The sequence below is a fragment of the Squalius cephalus genome, assembly GCF_949319135.1.
Source record: "Squalius cephalus genome assembly, chromosome: 10".
Classification (NCBI taxonomy): domain Eukaryota; kingdom Metazoa; phylum Chordata; class Actinopteri; order Cypriniformes; family Leuciscidae; genus Squalius; species Squalius cephalus.
The window spans coordinates 11,138,072-11,158,843 of NC_137131.1; the positions used below are offsets into that span (position 1 = coordinate 11,138,072).

The window sequence follows — 20,772 nt, forward strand, 5'->3', positions numbered from 1 at the left end:
TCAGAGATGCTACACAGGTGGAAGAGAGTGTAAGAAAAAGTCTAATAAGACCATTTTTGTGTACTACAGGATACATAGTTTATTAAATCATATTTACAGCATCTTACAATGGATCATACATATTTACAAACATAATACATGATCAAGTCAATCATGATAGCATTTTGTTAAGAGTTCACACTGTACAAAACCACTAAATGTTCATTTTATTGGCAGCTGAATTACGTCTGCAAGTCTGCTGTGGGATAATTTTTCAAATATGGAATCCACAGCATTTAAACATAATTTTATAGATAAGCTATGGTTAATTTGTTGTTGTTTAATTATATGTTAGTGATGGACTATGCCTAATTAAATTGTTCAATATATTAAATTACATATTTATAGCATAATTCAGTTCTGATTATGTTGGTGTTTATTTAAATACATAATGCAGAATTCATTTAGGAACTATCCTATATTGCAAGTCATCCAATCAGATATCTTAAACTGTTTGCTTAAGCCTATGAAGGACTGAAATGATCATAGATAAATTTCCCCTTTAAACTGGCAGTTATAGTAGGAAGTGATTTCGTGAGACAGGACTGCACCGCTGTGGTTTCAAAATGCATTTCTCCTCAGGACCCATGCGTTCTTCACTGCATTGCTTCACTGATTCTGTCATCAAGCATTGCCCCACAACACTGAGGGCATCTACACCCTCATTGAGACTGAGTGCTTATCAGAATTTTGCAAAGATTTCAGAAAGCCCTTAATCATCACTTTTCTTTTTTTCTTTTATCCTTGTCTTTGCTTTTCTTCTCCTTTTCTTTTTCTTCTTTTTCCTTTAACGCTTTCTTCTCTTTCTTCTTCTCCTCCTTGGCCTCCTTATACTTCCACTTTGGAGGCTCCAGGTAACCTTTCTGCTTTTTATTCTTCTTCGCTTTCTTTGGGGTGGGCTCAGATGATTTAGTGACTTTGATCTGTGGGATACAGCCCGAGGGGAAAACACTGTTGCGCCTTGACGCTGCACTACGAGGAATGAATGTGCGCATACCGGACTGAGCAATGGACAGCACACTTCCACGCCTCTCTGTATCGGCACAGCAGGACACAGAGACGGACTCCTGAGAGTGGATAGATGGAGAAATGAAGGAGACGGAGCTGTTTCGGTGGCACAGCGAACTCTCCTCCAGCTGTTTCTCTGAGTGCTTCTGCATCAGCTCAGCCACAGCAAGCCGACGTTTACCTACCTGTGGAGGGCTGCTCGGGCAAAGCGGGCGTGTGGCCGTGGCTATGAGCGGGCTGTGTAGGCTGGTGGTCATTCGCACCATGTGATCCATGACGCCATTTTCCTGTGGGTCGCGTGGGAAACTGAAACCGAACGTACTCTTGAGATGATGAGTCAACTTCTGGCCAGCACTCTTATTGCCTGTTGCTTTGCTGACCAGCAACTTAAGGTCGGGCCACTCCGGGACGTAGGTGTCACAGAACTGTTCCGCTGTGGGATGGAGTACAAGGTGGCGCAGACGTGTCAGCGTGTCAAAGCGACCCGTTTTCAGTGCCCAGTCACGTGCACATTTACCACGGTTGGTGTCTACAGCATTTACATCAGCACCTAAGATAGAACAATACAGAGAATAAAAAAAAGAATATTGTGTATTAGAGGATGCTGCTGAAGCAGAGTATAGCAGGACATTTAAAGACTACATTAAAATGTGCATATTGACAGGCCTGAGTAATTTAAAGAATAATGTGGAGAGAACAGGAGAGTCATGTCATGCAAACATTGGGATTAGTTTAGAAGCACAATTATTTTAGGTATAAAAAAAGAGTTTGTCTAAAATGCAGTGTCAGAAGAACTAATTTTGCGCCTTCCACAGATCTTTTGCTTGGATGCTTAATTAATCCAATAGGTGCTACTGAGGTGAACTGGGTCTATGCCAGCATATGCCATTCTTGATTGGCTATGTGGGTCACTTGGTGATTTATTGTCTCTCCCAACCAAGTGATATGATAAACATATAATCAGTATATGAAATGCTCATACCTCAGAGATAATTTACAGCATATCAGCATGTGAGTTCAATTACTAACCGTGCATTATAAGACCTGCCACCACATCAGTCCTGCCCTGTATGGCAGCTTTCATGAGGGCAGTGAATCCTCTGTTGTCTCTGATCTCTGTCTCTGCTCCAGGGAAGTAATTCATGATGTAGTTGCATATGGAGACATGACCTGTGTACAGAAAGATTTAAAAGGTTTTCACATTGTATTTCCGAAGATATACAGTACTGTGCAAAAGTCTAAGGTATGTTAATATCCCCCCCCCCCCCCCCCCCCCCAAAAAAAGGTTTTAAGTCAGTTATTTATATCTTTTGCTGTAGTGTGTCCGTAGGAAATATCAGTTTACATTTCCAAACATTCTTTTTGCCATTAATTGTAATAATCCAGTGAGATTTCTGTATGCACAAGGAATCTGACAACAGCCAGGATGATCTGATCTCACCATCATCGAGTCCGTCTGTGATTACATGAAGAAACTGAGACAAACTAAATCCAGAAGAACTGCAGGAACGTCTCCAAGATGCTTGAAGAAACCTTCCTGCAAAGCTACAGTACTGTGAAAAGTACTGGCACTTGTGTTAAAATGCTGTAAAGTGAGAATGCTTTCAAAAATAAAATCACAAATTAAATTTATTTATGATTTAACTTCTATTAACTAATTCAAATCAATATATGGTGTAACGACCCTTTGCGTTTAAAACGGCTTTTGTCCAGGTACACTTGCGCATAGTTTTTCAGGTAGCTTTGCAGTAAGGTTTCTTCAAGCATCTTGGAGATGTTCCCGCATTGTTTGGAAATGTAAACTGATATTTCCTACTGACACACTACAGCAAAATATAGAAATAACTGACTTAAAACCTTTTTTTTTGGGGGGGGGGGGGGGTATTAACATGCCTAAGACTTTTGCACAGTACTGTATAGAATAAAGAAATGGGGTGAATTCCCTAAACAGTAAATAGTAACCTTAAATAGTATTTAACGTAACTTCAACAAATTTTACATAAGTATTTAACATAAATTTAACATTTATACAAATACACCTCCATTTTATGATAATTGTACTTACTGAACCATATTCACAAAACTCAACAATATCAGGCTGTATATACTGTAACGCTATTACTGCCAGCAGAATCCATGCAGTAGCTCCTCTAACTACCATCAAAAAAAGTGAATTGACATCACACGGTAACTGACCAGCTTGAGCAGCGATCATTAGAGCAGTGTTGCCGTCATTGTCTTGGTGGTTAATGTCCAGGTGTGGACAGCCGTGCAGCTCATAAACAATCGGAAGAAATCCTTTATATGCAGCCACCATCAGTCCATTCTAGAAGAGAGAATCATGTTATAAGGACCTTTATCAATTTACAGTTAAAAAGGTTAGAGACATAGACTGCAGCACATGGACACTCCACACCAACAGGTAACACATAATAACATATTAACCCAGCAACACTTTGAGTCATAGGTTTCTTCAGGAATTTCCAACGATCATTTAATAAGTGTTTTTTTGATTCATGATTACAATTAGGTATGTTAATATTCCTTAAATTGACTTCCACATGCTGTTAAATTTCAAATGAAATGCAATCATACCTCAAATATGAATTTTGTTAAAAAGTTGCTACAAAGACTGCAATGGTTGTCCAAGTTGTAAACATAAAAGTCTCTTCAAGAAATACCTCAGACCCCATTTTACTCATAAACATTTGAAACTTTCATAGAAAACCATATCGAAATAGCCTTTATCGATGACCAACAAATTTGTTTAAAACATTGGTCACACTTTATATTAGGTGGCCTTAACTATATACTTAACCTTTTGATGCAATATACTTATTACATACATGTGGGTGCATTGCAATTGCATTTAAAGTTTTGCATTTAAATAAGATTTGTTGTTGCATTGTTTACTTTTCTTCGAACTGTAATCCAAACCCTTACCCCCAAACTCTAACCCTACCTTTACTCCTAACCACAAACAGTAAATGTGGGAATTTTCCAGAACATGTAGTTACACAATAAACCCAGTCTTCTTGTAGGCATTTAATGTTAGTAGTTAAGGCCATTTAATATGTCCCCCATGTACATCCTATGTACTTATTATAGTAATTACAATAATTGGGTAATAACTAGGTACTAACCATGAACTTACCCCTAAACCTACCCTTAACCCATGTTGTTACCTTATATTACCCAGTATATTCTTAGGCAAGTACACATACTGTAAAATAAAGTGCAACCAATATGAAGGTAGACCAAAACATCATTGGTTGACAATGATGTTATATATTTTTAATGGTTGACAAAAGTTGTTTTTAATGGATTACCTCAATCTTTCATAGCTCACTCCTTCTGTTCAGTGATAAGACACTCAGTCTTTAATACTCTTTAATACTAATTTGCAATATCTTATAATATCTTACCCAGCCATTAATGTCAACTTCCATGACCTCATCCCGGGTCACACTACGTTCCAACACTCTCTTCAGTGCTTCTGTATCGTTTTGGACACATGCCTCATATAGTGTGTTGGCAGTTCCCTTTTTCCTGTCCTCTTGTTCATAATCAGGGAGAACAGAGTCTTCAGAGAGCAAACTTCCAGAGTCAGACTCTTCCAACAATGATATTTCATCATCAGCTGGGCCTGACCCCAGGTTTGGGTCCTCAAAGGAAGAGCTATGAACTGCTGCCATGTCTCAAGATTTTAATGTTGCCTACATCATCTTTTCTGGTATTTGAGGAAAGTGTTCCAACGCGACTGTGGTAGGTCAGCAACTTGAGGTGAAGGAATGCACTCCAAGTGTTTACGGCCCCTGTCTTAAGGCAAACAGACCAACAGAGATAAACCACAAGACTCTCTAACCAAGTGAGAACCTTCATAAAAAGAATTCATTTGCAGCGATTGCAACCATTACAGTTCAATTGACTCAAAAGCTTCTGATGCGAGAAAATTGGGAGTTTTAATAGCTCTGGATTTAGCCTGGGAGAGCTGTGCTTTAATTGTCAGTGCTAAATCTGGCCTGCTCAGGCTTAAAATACACAGATACCAATAAACAGGCTTACATACTCTTGTTACCTCAAAAAGCATGTTACCTCAGTGAACTGTAGCATAAATATATCTATACATTTATTTTAAGTTGTACACATATTTAGTTTTGCTACAAAACTGGTATTTCTATTTCTCAAAACATCAATAAATAAAACATTTCTCCAGTTGTGCATGTCACAAAGCAAAATATAGCAAAATACAATCCAAAGATTACAACAATAAAGCAATAAACATTCTCTTTAGAGCTCTAGTGTACCAGTATGAAGACAATCAGATGCTCTTGTTTTTACTTTATATGGAATATGGAGTATGGGGTAAATATGGAGTATAACTCACCTGTGTCCACCTTTCAGAAGAAAAGAAGAGCCTTCGGTGAGCCCTGCTATACTTTGAATCAACTTTCACATCCTTATCATCAGAAATCTCAGCTTCCAGAAAATACAAGTCAGCTTCATGTCTTCGTAGTTCATGTATGTATGTGATCCTATATATACATGCTCCGTAACGCCTCAGGTTTAGACTAATGCCTTTCAGGATCAGAAAGGACCCAACACGTGCACTCAGAGCATAATCACCTTTCTCACACACACACACACACACACACACACACACACACACACACACACACACACACACACACACACACACACACACACACACACACACACACACACACACACACACACACACACACACACACACACACACGCTATCTAACTGGGGACATTGCAGAGACTTCTATTCTTTTTATGCAGCTAGTTATAAAAATGATAACCTAATCCTAAATTTTCTGCATTTAAAAAAAAATTACTTTATTTTTATATTACACACTCAAAATGGTCTCCTTTTCTTTCTGTCTCTTACTGACAAACATTTAAATATTAAAATTATTATGAATCCAATGATGCTGATAAAGTTAAGCATGCAGTGGGTGGGTTTCAGGACTTTGTGTTTTTGTCTTATATATTGCTTGTTTTATGTCACAGGGAGGGACCCTGCATTTAGTTTAGAGGATTATATGGAATGTGAAGCTGTCTTTGATCAGATTTCAAGACGGAGTGACATACTTTGCTGACAAAAATGTCCTTACATGACAGGTTAAATGTTTATCCGGTAATGAACACTTGCCTCTACAGATGGTCAAAATAAGACAATCCATAAAGCAGTCTGATAAAAAATTTAGATTTCTGCGCATAAATAAATTCCAATCATGAATATCTAATTAACACCAATGTTACGACAAACTTGCAAGCTGACTTGCTTAAATTCTTGCGATTCTGAAGGGACTGAGATAATCTTAAATGAACTATTTTATCAAATCTTAACAAAACATCCTAAGTACCAAAATTAATAAATCCTAAATTTAAAATGTCAGTCATCACTGATGTACAAGCAGGACATATCCTGTATCATATTAGACATATAACATTACTAAATATGTTGAGGATGACAGTGCTAGAAATTAATGAAAAATTATAGTAACAGATTATTCTTTTATTTCTTATCAAATAAAAACTAAAGCAACACAAAATACAAAGTAATAGAATTTCACTAGAATCAAATTTGCAGTTGTACAGAAGAGTACAAAAAGAAAATAGAAATAGAGAGAAAGCAACATGTTTATTATTATTTTCACGTAACTGAACTCTGATTCTTTCTTGAATGAATTATTCATTTAAGGATAATCTCATATTCTTAAACATAACTCTCATAGGAACCTTTCAACATTTATGGATTTTTTATTAAGACACTATTTACTATGCTTATTGAAATGTTTTCCTAATGAGGACATGGATAATAGATCTAGAAAATCCTTCCTCAAACAAGCACCCTCTGCCCCCCAACCACCAACCCCTTCGCCTCCAAAAACCCATACAAACACATGCACATTGTTTTTATATCATGTCGGTGGCCTCCCACTGACTTGTTGTTCTAAGTTAATTAGACTAACCCTAATCCTAACCTTTGGGACTTGTACATGTTGAGTAAGACTTTAATTCCTTTATTTTACAATAAATAAAAAATCTCTCTCTCTCTCTCTCTCTCGGAGGTTAAGATGGAGCAAGAGGGTGTTGGAAAAACAGGAGGGAATGGGTGGTGGACAGCAGAAGGAGATAGATAAGAATGTGTGTCAGTGAATCAGGGAGAGTGGAGTAGAGATTAAACTGGACAGTACTGGACTAGTATAGAGAAGACACAACACGCAGCCAAACATTTCCTTCATCCACCTGGAGACAAAGAAAGAGGAAAATGAAGAGTTTGGCCAAACTTCAGGGAAACCCAGAGCAACTGCTGGTGTCTTTATCAAACCCTTCTTTGGACTTGAGTAACCATCACGGGGTGAGAAAACACATTCACACACATTTACTTTATGTAGACACTTTATGTGTAGATTTTTTTTGTACAAAATTGATCAATTTTAAGGTCACTTTTGGAGACTAAACCATAGTGTAAAGTATACACATATTATTGACTGCTATTAAATATACACTGAAAAATATGAGATTATTTTGAGGCCTTATTTGGTATGGCTGTTATTATATGTGTATTTTGGTTTATTACAAACGCAGTCTGACATTACTGAGATAACCAGATGTGTTCAAAGTCTGTTAGCGCTCTTTAACAGACACGTTTCTACAGGAATTTTGTCGCTTTAAGTTCAATGGTTTATGAACGATTTACACAGAAATGACTACATATACAATTCCCTAACATTGCCCTACTAAATGTTAAGTATATGGGTAGTTGATGTCCATAAATTTATTTGGACCAATTCATCCATTTTAATCCCCCTTTTAAGTTTATTTTATAATGGTCCTGTAGTGTAAAAATGAAATAAATATTCCATGCTGTCTCTCAATTAATATTAGATCAAAAGAACTGTATAAGTTACAACATATGCTAATAAACTAATTTATAACAACAATATGCTTTAGCAAAATGTAGTGGTTTAGCTAGAATACACCATATCACACCACAGGACATGACATGACATGACCTGACTATCTTAATCAGTGCACTACACTTACCCCCGGTTTCACAGACAAGGCTTAAGGCTATCCTCCCAGACTAAAATATGTCCGTGTCATTGTTTTGTCTCAAGATGCACACAAGTAATGTTTTTTTTCTTCTAAGGCACATTTATAAAAGCTACTTAAATGCAGTAATTGAACTAAGGCTTAATCCTGGCTTAATCTAAGCCCTGTTTGTGAAACCGGGCCTTAATTATTATTATTTACCCTTCTTGTAGTTATTTCTCAATTGTTTGTGTAAATAGCTTGAATGCTTTAGCAATACTCTAATAACTCCAAGAGCAACACACACCAGTCAAAACAAGAGTGACTGAAAGCAGGCCTGTGTCTCTTATCTTATGCCTTAGGGATGCTTCTTATTTTTACCTATTCTAAATTTTCAGTCTCTCTTACCAGCATCAGATCAGCAAGAATTACATGGACCACATTATCATTTGTCCCAAGTATTTTTTTAGTTAGTTGCTGTCTCATTGAAAGACTTTTTGGGTTTCTTTGTACTTCCAATCGGAAAATGATTACTTCATGGTTAAGACTTAAGCCTTCAATAGAATTTTGCCAAACTTGTCACAACAAGTCATCAGCTCAATACTGATATTGCTCCAACTAGGCCAACTTACCAAATGTTTACTGCAAATGAAGGAAGCAAGCACAAAAGATAAGGCCTCCTCCAGTACACTGTACTTTGGATGTATTTCTACAGTAGATACTCAAGATAAAAATATTTAAAAAAGTGTTATTCTAGCTTATGTGTTGTCTGGAATGTTTGTATATGGAATTACATGTAAATATATACCAATTAAATTAATGCCTTGACAGTGGCACAGATTTACTTTATTTAGATTGCCAATGTTTTAATAGAAAGGTAAATCTTTTAATCAAAATGTCATGGTACTATATTATCATTCATTTATGCTGATTTAAATAAAAAGAAACAGTGATCAGAATCTAAAGAAAATTACCATTGAGAAGTCGAATGTTCAAAAGCATTAGGTACTGGGTATTTATGGGGAAATGCAATGGTCCTTACAATAGGCTTAAAGCTACACTGTGTAACTTTTTTAGTTGATTCTTAGCAAAAAACACTTAGTTCTTTCAAAAATATATGTGCTCATTAATGTATATTTACTTCTTTCAAGTAATAAAGTATTCTCTTAAGTTTATAATCTGCCATTGAAAGTACATATGGGTGAGGGGTTCGAATGCCGGTCGCCATGTTGCGCCTCCATCTTGAAACTACATTAGCCAAAGAGGGACATACCTGTAAATTCAAGCTTCGCCTTTTGCGTTTTTCACTCAGTGACACCGTGACGAATGCGAGGGGGAGATTACTCGCGAGCTCGCGAGTGCCGGCAGATTTGAAAGATAGTGTGGTGTGTGGTGTGTGTGTGTGTGTGTGCGTACTCACATTTGAAAGAGAGAATTAAAACGTCAACGCGACAGACAAATCAGCAAGACCATAGTCAATATTGGAGTAACTTTTCCCAGATGGAAAGAGCTCATGAGGAGAAAAGATTTTAAAACGGACGCCGAGGTTGCCTGCTTTCTTCTCGACAGGTAATTCAGCCTGTTGTAATTCATTTGTGTAAATTCGAAGTTTTATAGTTGCTTGTCTAACCATAGCATGGTTGTGCATAACGCCAGAACGACCTCTAGTATAACTTCATCCTCGCGTCAGTGGTGAAAAAGTATTGTTTACCTTGTAACATAAATCTGTGCTGCGACGGATCACAGGTGATGAATAGTTTTAAAGGCGCAATTTTTTAAGCTATATAAAAAAAAGGACACTGTAAATTTTAGTTATTTTTAATTGCTTTTACTTTGTACACATTGTAACGTTAGCCTAATCTGATTATGCTGGGATAGCCGATTCCAAGGGTGACGTTTACCTCCTGACATCTGTCCTGTAGTTTTATTCATTTTAGACGTATTGTTTATTATTGTCATGGACGAAGTCGATAACTGGAAGCCATGTTAATCTTGGAATAATACGGCCACCGTAGGAGTTAAAACGCCCTCGGAATTGAGAGGAACAGAAACTAATATTCACTGGGTAGTCATATACAATTTCACCGCTAGATGGGGGTAAAAATCACACAGTGTAGCTTTAATTTTGTACATGCAAAATATATTTTTTATTTTAATTTTGGGGTGAAATACTTTCTCAAGACTCACCCAGGAGTGCCTTGTTGGTCTAATTTGAGGAGTTATGTGGTCTTTTCTGAGGTCATACATGTATATAAATTGCTCAGGTATAGACATGTATGATAGGAAAGCTAGTTACAGCTCTGCCCCTTCAGAGCTGAAAGATAACACTAACTTTTATGACCAGTTTCAGATCCAAGAAAGCCATGAAGGGTGTACTTTACTGGAAGACAGCTGTGGTTGTTCAAAGAAGGGCGCAAAATTGGAAACTGGAGAACAAAGCTGTAACTCAAGACCCAAACGCATACCTGAGGGCAAAGGTGAGGGGTCACACATACCCTTTCATAATATTTAAGAATTTTGAATTCTTTTTCACACACAGTCAAAACATGCACGCATAGTCTTTAACTGGTTCCACGCCTAGTGCAAGACAAAAAAAAAAAGGTGAAAATTAATAAATATACTTTGTCAGTTTGTAGGTTAAAAGAGCAAAAACAACCATGTTTAAAAAATGCCAAATGTAACTAACAAATTACCTGGAGATGACCGGAACAATCTTCTGGTGAATATTTGACTTCACAAATATGGGCAATATGGCAATATGGCAAAATATCATATCACGATTCTTTTCAGTAAAATCACGATTTTATCACGATTCTCTTTCATGTTGGTTTTACTATTTTACAAGTGAATGAGCATTACAGCCAAACTAATGTCCCTATTTTAAAAACAAAGCCTTATAACAAAATATGAAATAAAAAAGAATGGCAGACAATTAGGCCAAAGTGGCGCAAGTAAAAATAGGCTACACAACATAATATACAAATGAAATAAACAGTGCTTTATTTTTTTCAACTACTACAGTAACAGTTGTATTTAACTGTTAAATGCTATTTAACGGTAGCATTCAAGAAATAAATTAAATGAACACAATAAGTTAACCAACTGTGTTTATGTAAACCTTGTGTGTATTTGACAGAATTAGCGCAATAAGACTTGAAAGGTAACAATCCAGTAATAAGGCGCTGTTTGACGTTTAGTGTGTGTGTGTGTGCGCTTCGGGTGTATGCAACGCGCTCAGAAAAGCGCATGTTAGTTAGAACCGCGCGACAGCACGCGAATGAAATGTTTAACCGGCAAAGCTTTAATGCACAGGCAAATAATGAACTTTATGAAATGCAGTGTCCCGTCCCGTGAGTGTAACTCTACCGCTGCGTTAACATGTGATGTGTGAATGTACGTCGCGTTGAGTATGTTGAGATGGAGGCGCCAGAACTGCAACTGATAGAAGGATATATAGTACGATACTACGATATTTCTTCAAAAACAAAAAACCGTGATATCGCTCACCCCTGATTTGACTGTGTAGTCTGTCTGTACAAATAGGCTGCTAGGCTCTTCATAGAAAGTTTTGCCCCGATGTTTCTTCACAAGATGGCAATATTGTGTTCTTTTTTTAACTATGGAGATTTGTAGGCCTAACGTTAGTACACGGAGAGAGCAGTAACGTTAACAGTTAAAGCCTGATTATTCGTTTTGACGTCTGTCGTTACGTCTTTTCTAACCTCCATATCAACCATTCGACGCACTCAAACTAGCCTACTACTACTGCTTTGTGTTAAAGGGGCACCAGGCAACTCTGGAGTGTTTTTTCTCTACGAAGCTCCCCCTAGTGTCTGGTAGTAAATGCTTTCATACACTCTGTCGTAAAAACGAACTGTTGTCACCCCACCCCCCTCGCCACGAGCAACCCAGCTGATCAGCTGTCAACCAGCTGAGCAGAGGAACCGGCTATTTCAAAGCCAGTTATGTCTACCGAGGCAAGTAAAGCAATATTTTCTTTCCAACTGATGGCGATTTTTTTTTTTTTTTTTTGTGTTGTCATGCATACTAGTATTTTTACCGGGAACGAACGATATGAACGAGGCGAACTACTGCTTTCGTGTTTGTTTGTTTTTGGGAGAGTGGGCATGAGCATAATATATATATATATCGGAGGCTAATATTTGTCTAAAGTTATAATAGCAAGGTCTATAAGTTCATCTGGTAGAATGATGGTTTACCTTTGCTTGTCTAAGAAAACATCAGAACGTTTTTTCTAGCTCGATCATGATATGTGCAACATGTTTATTGCCTATTATCAGACGCGTTGACTTAGTGACATAAAATAAAAGTGTAAGTTACACAAATAAAACCGACAGAGGAACGGCCACACAACTACAGAAATCAAACGTGTTTGCTAATGACAATGCCTAACATCAAAGTTATAGTATCTAGCGTAACGTTACTAGTAAGCCCGTAACAGACAGCGATCATAATAAAAAAACTTTATGGACAATAGCAAACATCCTGAGGTCGCAATTACTTGAAATTTAAATATTAAACACAGTTTATTCCAAAGATACTTACAAGTGCAACAGCAATGGTCAGCATCCGTTTTGCAGGCTTCTGTTTCTCTCAGTTCTCACCATTCTGAAAAAGCCGGTCCAATATTTACTCGAGTCTGACTTCTTGCTCGGTCAGTCTCCCGTTTCCTCTTTCGTTGGTCCTCCGACAAAGATTTCCTAGCTTTCTGCTTCTTTTTTACAGGCTCAGCCATAACTAAATCTATCGTTGCCCTTTGCTTAGCTAGCTGGTGCTTGAATGGGGGCGTGTAATTACGTGTGCAGTGCCGTCAAGCAATTCGTTACATCGCGAGACCTGATATCACGCGATACTTCCTGGAACACGACCCGCGTCCCAAAGTTGCAAGTGAGTTTTTTCCGCTCTCGGGCACCAGGGGGGTGCGAAACCACCACCATTCAACCCGAAATAAGTAATATAACCAATCCACTGACTCCGAAGCTGTTCAGTTAAGGTTAAAAAGTTACCTAGAGCCCCTTTAATCCACCTGACCTGCATAGGACAGAAAACACAGGTTGCTTTATCTTTTAAACTCGAGTTGTACAAACACGGTACCTTAAACCTCGCATATGTCCACTTTGTTGCTTCTGTCTTCTGTGGATTTTATTAGCGTTTTTCATCGTCGTCTTCGATTAAGTTCCATAGATTTTAGAAGACGGTGCACTCATATTACTTATGGTAGAAAGTTCAACACGCAAATGCAGTATGTATCCCGCCTTCTAAATAAAATGTAAAAGTGATGTTCAACTGTCCCGTCCTACATTTTTTCTTGTTCGAGAAGCCATTTCACTCGGATAGATGGAGAAATTTGCTTTTTCTTCTAGCGTTTTATTGCGGTTAGCAAACAAACGATAGGTGCATTCCCGCCACCTACTGTGCTGGAGTGTGGACCATGATAAACGAAGAAAAAAAACAAAAACTGTAGCCAATAGGCAAGCTTGTTTCAAGCCACCTTTAACTCTCCCCTCCATTCCCCGTCCCCATGATGTACCAGTGGGTCTATGTGGATAAAAGCAGGGATTATACAGATGTTGCGTGTGAATTCAGAGCTCAGGGATTACCCCTGAACTGAGAGTAGGAGTGTGTCTGCTGTAAATTATACATCAGTGTTTACTCGGCTGGTATGAAGGGGCATCGTGCCCCACGGGTGTGTTGCTGTGGACGCTTCTGCCAGAAAGTTTTGGCCAGGTGTGATTGCTGCTTCAGACAGCAAGGTAAGAGATCCGTATGTTGCTCTGTCACTTTTGACTATAGTCAGATGTTGCATTGTCAGATCTCTTCAAATCTTATTTGTATTTGCATTGTGTTTTGGTAGGCTTTGCTGTTTTCAAGGGATGGAAATTCTGAATATGTGCCCATCATTAAGCCAAAAACATTCCTACTTTACACTTTTTGGAGCTTGAAAAATATTATTTGCTCGTAAACCGAGTGTATTAATTATACCATTGTTTTGTTGCTTCATCATAATACCTGCAGTTTGTAAAAGTGATGAACCCATTTCTTAATATTGTTATTTTGTCAGTATCATTTTGCACAGATTATCTGTAGAAATGCTGATGCATTGTGTATGTAAATGGTTGTTTTGTGGGTTATTGCAGGATTATGGTTATTCGACCTTTAGAAACAGCTAATCCATGAGCAGAAAAAGTAGAATCCTTTCTGTTTTGTCCCTCATTCTCTCTCTCAAAGTCTTTCCTTCCCGTTTGCCCTTCAGTTAGGGCATGCTTTTCCCACATTGCGCTGTAAAGCTTTTAAATCAGGGGGAAAAAACAAACCATTTTTAAGCTGTATCATCTGCTTATAAGGCAGAATCTCATGTGTTGCCAGTTATATTTATACTCCACCTTTTATGACTATGTGGAAAATTCAGGACAAATAACTGCAAGATGAATATTAATGGTGGAGCTGGAAATTCCCTTGTGATATATCTCATTACTTCTCCCGATTCTCTCCTTATTAAATCATTGCACAACATACACTACTATTCAAAGGTCTGAGGTCAGTAAGATTCTTATTATTATTCTTTTTGGAAGGAATTTAATTATGCATTAAATTGATCGAAAGTTACAATAAATAGACTTTTAATAATAAATAAAAAAGCAAGGAAAAAACACTTTATTTATGGCAAAAGAATGGCCAGAGTTGATGGAAATAAAGGTCCCTTCTAAAGAAATTAGGTAAGTCTTCTACCCCCTGTTTTATCATGGTGGTTGTCAGTACAATCGAGCAGTGTATATTCACTGTATATCATTTAATTATGCATATAGTTATAATTTGTTATATTTGTAGACCTAAAAATGCCATCTAATAATTTGTCAAAGGTTGTTATAATATTTTTCTAGCAGAGTTCTGACAATCATAGCCTCCATCCAATTTTTGCTTTACCATAAATATGATTTTTTTTTTTTTCAGTGCTGGTTTTTGGAAGTGTTGCTTTAAAGATCGAACTATTTCCTTTCTCTGTCTCTCTTTGTCTCGGTCTCTGTAGAGTCATACACGTTGACAGGGCTTGGTGATGTCTCCTTGCCTACTGAAACACCTTCGGCCTCCGTCTCCATTGATGACCTCTCTCCAATCTCACCCAGCAAATATCAACCACTTTCCACTAGACGGCCATCTACCACATCTACCCACTCTCTCAAGGCCCTCAAGAGATGGTTGAGCAGCCCAGTTCGAAAGCTGAGTCTGGGAGGAGGTGGCAAGGGTCAGAGCTCAAAGGTCATTCAGAGCCCAGACAGGTCAGCCTATATGTTTCTACCCCTCTCACCAGCTCAAAGCCCATTGAGCCCAACAGAGAAGTCCAAAAAACTGCCCCACTCCTTCAGATCTCTGGTATGCACATCATTTACACTACTGTTCAAAAGTGTGGGGTCAGTACGATTTAAAAAAACGAAATGACTACTTTTATTCAGTAAGTGTGCATTAAATTAATCAAAGAGACAGTAAAAACTCAACCTTTTTAAAAAAGTCATTTTTAAACAAATGCTGTTCTTTTGACCTTTCTGTTTATCAAAGAATCCTGTAAAAAAAAGTATCAGGGTGTTCACATACATTTTAAGCAGCACAACAGTTTTCAATTGTGATAATAATTGATAAAAGCACCAATCAGCATATTAAAATGATTTTGAAGCATCACGTGAACATTTTGAAATGTGTTAAATAAAAAGCGCTTCTTTTGAATTTTAATAATATTTCACAATATCACTGCTTTTTCTGTATTTTTGAGCAAATAAATGTTGCCTTGGTGAGCATGAGACTTCTTTCAAAAACATTTTAAAAATCTTACCGACCCAAAAACTTTTGAATGTTTTATGTATATCACAGATAGAGAGGGAATAAGTGTAATTTTTTCATACTGTATTTTTATACTAAAACCGTACACTTTCTTGTCCTGTGGCATGCAGGACTGTGATGAACTTTCAGGGCCAACATCTCCTGACAGTCCCTATTACCCAAGATACCTAAATGATCTCTTGCAGGTAATACAATAGAACTGATCACTGGACAGTGCTGAACAATTTTACTTAACTGTCTGCTGATTTGTGCTTGTGATGGCTAATGAGTCCAATTTCAGAGGCATCAGTCTTGCGATGTGCATTATGGGGAGAGAGGTGCCTCCTTAAATGATGAGACACACGTACAATCGCTGAGCCTGGAGGATGAAGAACAGGAGAAAAGAAGTGCATTAGAGAAAACCATGTAGGTATTTGATTGATGGTGACCCCCAACCCATGGTTTGTGGAAAGAAATACTGTTAATAATCCTTCTCCAAATCTGACATTCCTCATATCTTACTCATAGATATGTGCTGACAGAGCTGGTCGAGACAGAGAAGCTATATGTGGAAGATTTGGGGCTTGTAGTGGAGGTAACACATAAATGCATTCAATCCCACGCATAGAAGAGCTTAGTCATTCTCTCTTTTTAACTCTCACTTTCTCCCTTCTTCAGGGTTATATGGCTACAATGAAAAGTGTTGGAGTGCCTGAGTATTTGGTAGGAAAGGATAAAATAGTGTTTGGGAACATTCATCAGATCTATGACTGGCACAAAGAGTAGGTCACCTATTGATAGAATCTGTGCCCATTGAGGTGTGGCACCTGACCTTCTTACAGCTCCTACCTTTTTTTTTGTTTTTAAACAGCTGTTTTCTTGGAGAGTTGGAGAAATGTGTGTCTGAACCTGACCTACTGGCACAACTGTTTATCAAACATGTAAGTCTAGGTTTTATTTCCTTCATCTGCTAATGATGCAGTCGATATTTGTAGTACATAAATTGAAACATTTGCCTGTGTGGCAACAAATATCTCTGTGTGTTTCCCAGGAGAGGCGGCTCAACATGTATGTGGTCTACTGTCAGAACAAGCCGAAGTCAGAGCACATCGTCTCAGAGTACATTGAAACCTATTTTGAGGTAATTTGTGCTGAAATGAGGTCAAATCTGAGTATAGTTATGTGACCATGTTTACTATTTGGTGTATGAGGGAAAGGTCTATGACTGTCCTGTGCTCTTTCACAATGTAGGAACTGAGACAACAGCTGGGTCACAGACTGCAGTTAAATGACCTGCTCATCAAACCTGTCCAGAGAATCATGAAATATCAACTGCTGCTGAAGGTGTGTTAGTGTGAGCTTGTACACAAGTACACACTCATTCAAAATAGAGACTTCTTATAATAGTGCACCATTTTTTCCCCACCTCTAGTTTCAGTCATTCCCTATTTTCCTCCTCTGTCAACCTAACAGTTTTTGGCCATAGCTGAAATATTATTATAATTTGAAATAGTTGTTTTCTATTTATATGTTTTAAAAGGTAATCATGTGATGGCAAAGCTCAATTTAGAAATCTTTTGTAACATTATAAATGTCTTTACTGTCACTTTTAATCAATTGAATGCATTGTTGCTGAAAAATTTTTAATTAAAAGAAAATCATACTGACATCAAACTTTTGAACATATATATGTTATTCAGCAATTCCCATTACAGAAAAACAATACCTCAAATTCATACTGTATAGCCAATATGTCATAAATCTTGTCATTGTATGAACTGACATGAAGTGCATAACAACAAACAGGTATTTAGGAAATTATTTTGATGGCTTTTGTTATTTCTTAGTGATTTATATGAAAATCAAATCAAACATGCCATGCCTTGTGTGCAGTCTTGGCCAAATGGTTAGAGAGTCAGACTGGTAACCCGAATGTTGTGGGTTCGACTCTCAATACCGACAGAAAATGACTGAGGTGCCCTTGAGCAAGGCACCAAACCCCCAGTCTCTCCCCGTGGGCCGCAGCAAAATGGCTGCCCGATGCTCTAGGTGTGTGTGTCCACGGTTTGCAGTGTGTCTGTGTTCACTACTCACTACTCCTAATGTGTGTGCACTAAATTTGATGGGTTAAATGTAGAGGACATGTGGGTTACCATATTTGGTCTTCATATGTCACTTCACTTTTTCACTTTATTTAACCCTGATATATATATATATATACACACAGAAACTGTTAATTTATCGACTTAATTTGCATATTTATTCTTGTCCTTCTTTGCAAATTATGGAGCTGAGTTGAAGTCCACATGCCTGTTAGTTAGTATTCTGCCTAAATGTTGTTTATTTACAGGATTTCTTGAAGTACTACACTAAAGCAGGCAGACAAACAGAAGATCTTGAGGTAGGTACAGTCTACTATACTGGCTTCTAAAAGTGAGGACAAGAGAATAAACTCATTATCAGTTGACATATTGAATTATTATTCCGTTCTCTTTTTGTGTCCTTATCACAGAGGGCAGTGCAGGTGATGTGTTTTGTTCCAAAGCGATGTAACGACATGATGAATGTTGGAAGACTACAGGGTTTTGAGGTAGGATGAGACTCAAATGCACTGCAGAAATAGAAATGGTTTACCTCACCTTGGACTGCTTCAGTATTTAAAATGAGCACAGCATGAGTCCATTATTTATAAAACAATTATGCCATTTATAGTTCTTTTATAGTTGTATTAGCTCTCTTACCAATATTTGAAGCTAAAATTTCACTCAGATCACCTGTGATTGATTGGGTTCATAGGGTCAGCTGAGAGCACAAGGGAAACTCTTGCAACAGGACACCTTCACATTCATTGAGAATGAGAACAGCATCCTCTCCCGTCCCAAGGAGAGACGGGTGTTCCTCTTTGAGCAGCTTGTCATCCTCAGTGAGCCAATTGACCGCAAGAAAGGCTTTTCCCTGACAGGATACATCTATAAAAACAGCATCAAGGTGAAAAGCAGAGAAGAAAAAAGTGGGAGATAGTAAGCAAAATAAATATGAGGGTAAATATTTGTATCTTTCACAGATTAGTTGTTTGGGCATTGAGGATTGTTGCCCAGACGACTCATGTCGGTTGGTGTTGACGTCTCGTAATGTAGATGGAAGCATGCAGCGATTCATTCTTCGTGCATCAACTCCAGAAATCAGAATGTCCTGGGCAAATGACATCATACAGATGCTGGAGACACAGCGCAACTTCTTAAACGGTATCAGCATCATACTTTCCATGACCCTTGTGTGACCTTGCCATAGATCAGAGTTCCTAATGGACGCTGTTCTCTTTCATCTCCTCTATCGCACCCATCATAGCTCTGCAGTCTCCTATTGAATTCCAGAGAAAAGAAATTAAATCCCTCAGCCTGGGAAAGAACATGACAACATCACCATCACTGAACTCTGACCTGCGACCCTATAGCTCTGCATCAGTGGACCGCCAGGTTCTGCCCTGTCTGCGCTCCTGGAATTCCTCACAACCTTCCACGCCTCTTTGAAAGGTCAATGTTTGCTTGATTTTTGAAATGATCATAATTTGTTCATTAAAACCCCCCAAACTTTCCAGAGGTCCATCTGGTCTCATAGCGTTATATTTTTTTTGAGTATTTGTACTAGCATATGTTTTCACTCTATTCCTTAAATTTTCAGCTTTCTGACAGTCCTGCAAAGGCACTTTCTCATCTTCCTCTGCCCTCAACCCAAGCAATGGACCATCTGTTACCCTCAGGAGAACATTTTAAGGAGATAAAGGAAGACTTAGTCCATTTCCGAGTTAGTTATGTCCAATAAACAAAGACTGAATTATTCTTCCGCCTGCCAGTTCAATATGATAACACAACCTTCAGTACTTGACAATAGCAACAAGTATTTTAGGCCTACAAGACTACATTTTCTTTTACCATAACAAAAAAAGAAAGAAAGTATTGGACTATATGCACTAAACTTTGCGTCAGTGACGATATAATTTACAAAAGATTGAAAATGTTTATGTAGCTACTGATAATTCTATATTACTGAAATTGTGCATGGAAAGGTTAACTTATTCCTTGTTCCAAATGATGCATAATGTGACAGTACTGTAAAATTTCAGGTATTTGTACTACCTGAAATCAAGCTATCCAGTGTGTTACTTTTTCTTATTCAGATGTTTTATTTAGCATTGTATATTCACTGAATGACTCTAGATTGTCCTTTTGAAAGCTGTCAATTAAAAGTTTCTTAAGTGATCCCAGACTTCTGTATGTATATATTCTAACTTTACTCACCATACAAGATTTACACTTTTCTTCAGGAAGACAGAAACCATGACAAATGTTATCACCAAAGCCTTTATCTCATTCCATTCAACAACAAATGCTTTTTCTTACATTTACAAAAGAAAAAGAAAGAAAGAAAAGTTTTTTTTTTTTTGTTTTGTTCTTTTCCCCTTTTTATATTTAAGGGACCTTTGCCACTACATTGTTCTTTTAAAAATGAGCAATAGGCAGCCAAACTTTTTGGGGAGACAGAAAATTATATTTGTATTACAGATACAAAACACCAACAGAAAATAGTCATGCAGACACAGTGAGAAACCCAGAGATGAGGAGTCAGAATCATTGCAGTGAAGTGAGGAGGAAGCAGGGAATTAAAATTGTAATCAAAACGTCGATCTCATCATAGCCAGAGTATCAGATGTTCAGCTTTACATCTGTTCAAGCTCCCATCCCATTAAGCTCATCTGAAACTAACTGTGTAATCAAGTAGCCTTAAACCAATGCTTTTGCATGCTCCCTTTTTGACCTTACACTC

General features: G+C 37.7%; 2 protein-coding genes across 5 annotated transcripts; one reads left to right on the forward strand and one right to left on the reverse strand.

The window, feature by feature from the left end:
• Nucleotides 1-58: 58 nt before the first annotated feature.
• ankrd33ab (ankyrin repeat domain 33Ab) lies at nucleotides 59-5,776 on the reverse strand. The gene is made up of 5 exons (XM_079883894.1): nucleotides 5,435-5,776; nucleotides 4,473-4,866; nucleotides 3,244-3,373; nucleotides 2,077-2,217; nucleotides 59-1,597 (listed from the first exon to the last, which is right to left on the reverse strand). The coding sequence occupies exons 2-5, from the start codon at nucleotides 4,740-4,742 to the stop codon at nucleotides 759-761; spliced, it is 1,380 nt and encodes a 459-aa protein (XP_079740020.1). The 5' UTR covers nucleotides 4,743-4,866; nucleotides 5,435-5,776; the 3' UTR covers nucleotides 59-758.
• A 1,378-nt stretch (nucleotides 5,777-7,154) lies between these two features.
• arhgef25b (Rho guanine nucleotide exchange factor (GEF) 25b) lies at nucleotides 7,155-20,211 on the forward strand. Of its 4 annotated transcripts, none has more exons than XM_079883880.1 (16): nucleotides 7,155-7,438; nucleotides 10,460-10,592; nucleotides 15,164-15,507; nucleotides 16,080-16,154; nucleotides 16,250-16,374; nucleotides 16,477-16,543; nucleotides 16,627-16,730; nucleotides 16,820-16,889; nucleotides 17,000-17,089; nucleotides 17,200-17,292; nucleotides 18,299-18,349; nucleotides 18,461-18,538; nucleotides 18,745-18,936; nucleotides 19,013-19,193; nucleotides 19,297-19,481; nucleotides 19,630-20,211. In XM_079883880.1, the coding sequence occupies exons 1-15, from the start codon at nucleotides 7,349-7,351 to the stop codon at nucleotides 19,476-19,478; spliced, it is 1,875 nt and encodes a 624-aa protein (XP_079740006.1). In that variant the 5' UTR covers nucleotides 7,155-7,348; the 3' UTR covers nucleotides 19,479-19,481; nucleotides 19,630-20,211. The 4 variants fall into 4 exon arrangements, with proteins under 4 accessions (XP_079740006.1, XP_079740007.1, XP_079740009.1 ...); XM_079883881.1 differs by having other exon boundaries at nucleotides 7,275-7,438; nucleotides 10,466-10,592; XM_079883883.1 differs by lacking the exons at nucleotides 7,155-7,438; nucleotides 10,460-10,592 and adding an exon at nucleotides 13,280-13,378.
• The last annotated feature ends 561 nt before the right edge of the window (nucleotides 20,212-20,772 follow it).

Coding starts and splice junctions, on each gene's coding strand:
- arhgef25b (XM_079883880.1), top strand. CDS start 7,349: ATGAAGAGTTTGGCCAAACTTCAGGGAAACCCAGAGCAACTGCTGGTG. Junction 15,508..16,079: donor CCCACTCCTTCAGATCTCTG/GTATGCACATCA, acceptor TGTGGCATGCAG/GACTGTGATGAACTTTCAGG. Junction 18,350..18,460: donor GACAAACAGAAGATCTTGAG/GTAGGTACAGTC, acceptor TCCTTATCACAG/AGGGCAGTGCAGGTGATGTG.
- ankrd33ab (XM_079883894.1), bottom strand. CDS start 4,742: ATGGCAGCAGTTCATAGCTCTTCCTTTGAGGACCCAAACCTGGGGTCA. Junction 3,374..4,472: donor AAGTTGACATTAATGGCTGG/GTAAGATATTAT, acceptor TCTCTCTTCTAG/AATGGACTGATGGTGGCTGC. Junction 2,218..3,243: donor AATGATCGCTGCTCAAGCTG/GTCAGTTACCGT, acceptor TTCTGTACACAG/GTCATGTCTCCATATGCAAC.